Source organism: Maniola hyperantus, chromosome 16 (genome assembly GCF_902806685.2).
Source record: "Maniola hyperantus chromosome 16, iAphHyp1.2, whole genome shotgun sequence".
In the NCBI taxonomy this organism is placed as follows: Eukaryota; Metazoa; Arthropoda; class Insecta; order Lepidoptera; family Nymphalidae; genus Maniola; species Maniola hyperantus.
Genome location: NC_048551.1, coordinates 2,270,710 through 2,277,106, shown reverse-complemented (window position 1 = coordinate 2,277,106; position 6,397 = coordinate 2,270,710). Strand labels below are relative to the sequence as shown.

The 6,397-nt window shown below is 37.4% G+C and overlaps 1 protein-coding gene across 1 annotated transcript; it reads left to right on the top strand.

Annotated features, from left to right (window-relative positions):
- Positions 1–1,779: 1,779 nt before the first annotated feature.
- LOC117989660 (uncharacterized) lies at positions 1,780–5,237 on the top strand. The gene is made up of 4 exons (XM_069503932.1): positions 1,780–1,836; positions 3,056–3,223; positions 4,364–4,502; positions 4,858–5,237. Exons 1-4 carry the CDS (start codon positions 1,780–1,782, stop codon positions 5,019–5,021), a joined length of 528 nt encoding a protein of 175 aa, XP_069360033.1. The 3' UTR covers positions 5,022–5,237.
- The last annotated feature ends 1,160 nt before the right edge of the window (positions 5,238–6,397 follow it).

Below are 6,397 nucleotides of genomic sequence, written 5' to 3'. Positions count from 1 at the left end.
AATGTACATCGGCCTTTTGACATTTCAGATTTGTACTTGTAGAGGCGTTGTCTCTGTCACTCATACCTATCATTATCATACCTATCGTTATCTCAACGGACGAAGTCGCGGGCAACTTCTAGTATTTATATAGGTATAATATAAATACTAGAGGTTTAAGTAGGTACTTAATTTAATGTTTTTAAATGGACTGTTATCATAAATTTCCTGTGGCAATTGTCGGGAAAAAAATTGGCCCATTTATTTACGAGATATTTAACACACTATTAACTAGTTATCTATTACTATAAGTTTTTTGCACTCTCGTCTAATGAAGTTCAAAATATTAAACCCTCATTTATACCGGGTGTAACCAGAACGCTAGCAAAAACGAAGACAGGTGACAGTACTAATGATTACTGATACGATACCTACCACAAGTAAAAGAGTTTGCGGAATTAGACCACTCGGAGTCAATGCCGCGTCGTAGGAGGGCATTGGCCCGAGTTTTGCACGCTATACATTGCGGGTTTGAAAAATACTAAATCACTAAAACTACAAAAACGGTGGAAAGCCTGGAATTGTTGTTTTGAATTGTTTGATCTCATTCCACCCTCCTTTTTCTACAACCGCACCGCACGCCACCGCATTCAATTCCACCCTCACCACCTGTGTTTCTGGAGCACTTCGACCACCCGTTGTGCCAGATCCTTTTTTCCACGCACATGCAAACTGTGGAATCAACTCCCTTCGGCGGTGTTCCCTTTAGATTAAGTACAACATGGGGTTATTCAAGGGGCGGACCAACAAATTCGTAAAAGGCCGGCAACGCATCGGCGGTTCCTCTGATGCTGCAAATGTTTATGGGCGGCGGTAATCACTTAACATCAGGTGACCCGCCTGCTCGTTTGCTCGCTATCTCTATTTAAAAAAAAAACAAAATGAGGCAAATGGTTATTGGTATTGGATTGTGTTTAGGTAGTGTAACAATAACGCTAAGTTTTTGCTCGATAAATAATATTCTTTTTTATTTATCGTGCAAAATCGTGGTACGCAACCCTCGGTGCGTGAGTCTGACTCGTATTTGGCCGGTTTTGACTTTCCTTTAGATAGAGATTTTAAAAGTTACTTATTTGTCAAAGAAGGTCATACAATTTTTGACAAATATCAACGTTGCTAAAGTAGAAAACTTATTAACAGATTATTTACAGGAATTGATTATGAAATTCGGCCGTAAGATGGTAGCGACCAGCGAGTTACTTAAATTAAAAGGGGTAGGGCCGGTAGGGGGTAGGTATAGGTATCTGGCAGTTTTATATTTTAACATATACCCTAATCGGTTTCTATGCAGCCTCGAACCAAAACGTTAGGTCATTTGTTTCACTGTCGGACGTTTATTATGACCTATTACTAATTATAATCATCACATTGTCTGGGCCAGTCGCATCATACCTATGAGGCGGTTAAGTTACGTTACGGTTACCGTTATATAAACAGCAAAGTCAGTGGTGCCGATTCTGTTGTCTTTCTCTTAACTAAATTTAGAGTATCTGCATTTTTTCTTTTTAATATTGCTAAAAAAGGAGATTCAAAGACTAAATAGTGCACACTACAAATTTAACCAATAGGCTCGCGACTGGTAGCTAAAGTCACAAGGTTTGACAGCTCTAAATTAAACTTAAAACTGTGTCGGTCCTCTTTATATTTATTACATTAGTAAGAAGAGGATGAGAATACTCTAAAATTTAGTACCAGTAGGTATTATCTGAATCTTGTCATTTGTTAACTTAGGTTATCTGAATGTTGCCATCATTTGTTCACGTGAGTCCTACGAAGTGGCTGCACGCCCCTTCCAAGGTAGGTAGGTATTAGCATAATTCTTATCTTTTATGACAGAGATATAATAACGTAAGAGCCTCACATGATAGAAAAAGAGACGTTTATTGCATTTTAGGCCACAGTGCTGTGCACGGTATTGAAGCACTTCATTGCGTCGCAAAAAGGGGCGCTATTATTTAAACGTCTTCCTCGACCTAAACGATCTCAGCTCCACCGTACAAATTGTGTAGGTACGGACAGACCGATGTCAGACAGTTCCGCTAGTAGTCATAGGTAAGTAATCAAATCAGTTGTCACTTCGCTTGTATGGAGTGTCGTGCGGTGTGGTATTGGTACTATTTAGTATCCTGTGGTTGAAAAAAAAATCGTTGGTAAATTCAGTAGTCCAAAGTTATCAAACCATGATTTATGCAATCCATTTTACTTTTTTTTACCTTCAAAGTTTAACGATAATAATAACGTTACTTTAATTAACCGACTGTCATGCAACTCACTAATTCTGTTAAAATTAATAATGAAAAATTAAAATGAGCGTTGTTTCATTAATGTAGCATTGCACCTCATTAACACCAGTTTAACTTCCCATTCTGGAATAGCATTTGATCTAGTATAGTTGAAGCTAGTCCCTTGTTTAAGAAAAGTGTTATTGTATGGACGATAAAATTAAAATGTATTGTGAACTACCAAAGCTTACGAGGTGCTGCTTCTGTATGCCTCTAAGACGAGGTCTTCTGACTTTTGGATATATAAGCTTAGTAAGTAGGTCTGGCAATTCGCAATTGGTCAGGGTGGTAGCTTAAACACTAGATTTAGAAATCAAAAAAAGTGGCAGTCAGTGGTAAGGACAGCCGACAGAAGTGATTAAAAAAACCTAAATCCATGCGGACGAAGTCGTGGGCATCAGCTAGTCCTCCATTATTATTATGGTTAAAAAATTATAACCTCAATGAAGTTAAAAATAATGACTTGTGCCCACTTTTTCGGTGGGCTAAAAGAAGAAAGAAAAGAAAGAACCACGTAAGGGTAACAGTACAGGTAGGTTCTGTGGTACAACTGGTTCGAGATTCTATGGTTACTTTCAACCGACTTCGAAAAAAGGAAGAGGTTCTCAATTCGACTGTTTTTTGTAGGTTTGTTACGCGATTACTCCGCCAATTGTGAACCGATTTGATGATCCTTTTTTTGTTTGGTAGGTTATACTTCAGAAGTGGTCCCATTTCAATTTTTTTTGTTACAGTTCCTTTCAACGATCGGGCTCATAGTTTACATCACCCCAATCCAATTGTACGTAGATTTGCCATTATTCACCTATGACGGCTTTGAAACATTAGGCGTGGAAATAAGTGATGTAGTTTATATTATAGACGTGGTCTTCAGCTTCATTTTAATTTATGGGACTCACAAGGTAGGTATAGTTCATACAAAATGACTTTTCAATGCATGATTACTATACACGGTGAAATTTTAGTGGTTGTCTTCCCGCGGCAGAACGATTTGCCCTCAGTAGTACTATCGAAATATTGAGTTTAACTTAAAAAGTAAAAATAATTAAAAAAAAAATCATCAACTCGAAAGTGTGAGAAACTGTAGTAACTCGCTAGACGTAATGTGAATAGTAGGTAGGTACATCCACTCGAACCGCGATGCCAATAAAGTGAAAAAGTTTAGAGCAAAATAAACTCTCGCGCGTAGTGTGATACGGCATAAACTTGCCTGCGCGCACGGGTACTATACTATTGGGTCGAGGTCTCACTCGATTTTTGTTTTTCTCGATTGTAAATTTGACATTTATGACTCTAACATTTTTTTATCCATACTAATATTATAAATGCGAAAGTGTGTCTGTCTGTCTGCTAATCTAAATATATAAAAGGAAAAGGTGACTGACTGACTGACTGACTGACTGACTGACTGATCTATTAACGCACAGCTCAAACTACTGGACGGATCGGGCTGAAATTTGGCATGCAGATAGCTATTATGACGTAGGCATCCGCTAAGAAAGGATTTTTGAAAATTCAACCCCTAAGGTGGTGAAATAGGGGTTTGAAATATGTGTAGTCCACGCGGACGAAGTCGCGAGCATTAGCGTATTTTATAAATCGATTGTAATACCACGACAAAATCATTTCGCTTCGGGAAAACAACCATTAAAATTTCAGCGTGTATAAACCAAGTGGGGTATCATATAAAAGGGCTTTATCTGTACATTCTAAAACAGATTTTTATTTATTTTTATGCATAATAGTTTTTGATTTATCGTGCAAAATGTCGAAAAAAATACCCGAGCACGGAACCCTCGGTGCGCGAGTCTGACTTGCACTTGGTCGGTTTTTTTATTTATATGGATTTACAAAGCAGCGCGGCCGCAGCCACACTGCCTCCATGCGACACTTTGCGGCAAGTTTGAAGGCGCCCTAAGAGCTATTTATTACTTAGGTACAGTCAGCAACAAAGCTAGGTGTACACCTGCTCATAGTCGCTTGTACTGGCGGCTGCACACCTAGCTTTGTTGCTGACCCTACACGAATTTCCTATGTTTCAGCAAATTGCAAGTTGTCTGAAAGCTTACTACTACTACACGTTGGCAACGTTTCTCATGATGATCATTTTGACTCTACGTTACATATTCATGGTACCTCAATTTACTGTTGAGGAAGTGGCAGTCTCCACTACTAGATGGTGTAAGTAATTTTGTACAATAAGCTAACAATAAGTTATTCCCACTAGATTACAACATGGGGTTATTCAAGAATCAAGGGGCGGACCAACAAATTCCTAAAAGGCCGGCAAACGCATCGGCGGTTCCTCTGGTGCTGCAAATGTTCATGGGCGGTGGTAATCACTTACCATCAGGTGACCCGCCTGCTCGTGTGTTCGCTATCTCTATTTAAAAAAAACTCTTGGACTGTATGTAGTAATCATCGCTATAAATGACAAGATTATATTACTTTCGGCTGCGTACTGTACTCCCAGTATACTTATTATGTTGTAGTTACCTACAATGTATACGTTGTACCAAATTATTTTTATTTTCAGGTATATACTTCTACCTAATACTTCTGGTGAGAAGCTATCTAGAAAAACTGGAAAATAAGTCTGGCCTTACAAACGATAACCAAGTCGAAGAGGTCGTCAATGGCGATGGCGAAGTGAAGAAAGACAACACAATTTATCCGAATGTACCAGCTGAAACTGTGTAGATTTTTACACAGTCATAATTATGTATTTGACTCCATTTTTTATTACTTTATTATAAACTAGGACAAAAATAATGACGTAAACTGAAAAAACTAATTAAATCGATCAAATAACAAAAAGTTATAAGCAGACAGCGATATAGCATTTTGACGTCACACCTTACTAATGGCATAGTAGCTTCGTGCGGTTTCATACAAATTTTCGTTTTGCGAGAAAGGGATCTACTTACTTACTTAGGGTACTAGGGACCCTCCAACTCCAAAATTAAAGTGCCTGTAACTTTGTAAATCTTTGTTGGATTTTAATATTTCTTTTCAACGTACGTCATTTCATAATCATTTTTATCCTAGTTCATAATAAAGTAATAATATTTATCAAATTCAAAAGTAGGAAAATACCCAATTTAAATTACCTAATTGAGCAGCTGACGAACAAAATGGTGGTATCTTAAAAAAAGTTAAAGGAGGCGCAAAAACTTAATGAAAGCTGTTGAGACTTTACACCGTTTTGATCGAAATCATGAATTGCAGTCTCAATTTTAGCACAGTTTTAATTTAGTAATGTTTTTATTTCAGATTTTTCATCCATAATGTGTTAGTAGCAGTAGACCTTATTAAATTAGAGTACAGTTATAATTAATTAATTTAAATTATAATTAATTCATATACCCCCTTGACCACTTGGTGTTCATGTGTATGTACACCCATAAAAGGGTTTTCCCACTTTGCAGCTAATGTTCTCAGAATACTGTTGGAGCTCTTTTTCTCATAATTGCGTAAAAATCATCAGTGTGAGCCTCCGCAAACGTCTGTGATGCACTGCACTAGGTATTTGAGTTCAAGTTCAGTTCAGTTAATGAGTTCACTGGCGTCGTCGATTCTGTTGCCTCATGCCTTACTCTAAACTAAATTTAGAGTATCTGCATCTTTTTCTTTTTAATACTGATAAAAAAGGACGGAAATGAATTGTAGATTTAAAGCCTCTTTTTAGTGCAATAGTCTCACGACTGGCCTGGCACCTAAAATCACGAGGTTTGACAGTTCTGAATTAAATTAGATTTAAATCAGTCCTTTTCTTATCACATTGGCAAGAAAAATATACGAATACTCTAAAATTTTGCTGCGCTCAGAAAAAGTATAAGAGTTAGAAACCATGAATTTTCAATACAGTTTTAGGCCGTTTTGCTTGGAAATGTCAAGAAATGTACTGAAATTCAGTCCAAAATTAAGTTCAGATTTGTATTCAATGGCCCAAAAACGTTAAACGTCCTACACCTTTTGTTCACCAGCTCTTCAATTAATCTTATGGCTATTTTATTAGAGTTCCGTACCTCAAACGGAAAAACGGAACCCTTAAGAGGCTCACTTTGTTGTCTGTC

What these genes read in the sequence shown, in the direction of transcription:
- LOC117989660 (XM_069503932.1), top strand. Translation starts at nt 1,780, where the DNA reads ATGTTGCCATCATTTGTTCACGTGAGTCCTACGAAGTGGCTGCACGCC. An exon ending in TAATTTATGGGACTCACAAG is followed by an intron (nt 3,224 to 4,363) that starts GTAGGTATAGTT and finishes CCTATGTTTCAG; the next exon opens with CAAATTGCAAGTTGTCTGAA. An exon ending in AGTCTCCACTACTAGATGGT is followed by an intron (nt 4,503 to 4,857) that starts GTAAGTAATTTT and finishes TTTTATTTTCAG; the next exon opens with GTATATACTTCTACCTAATA.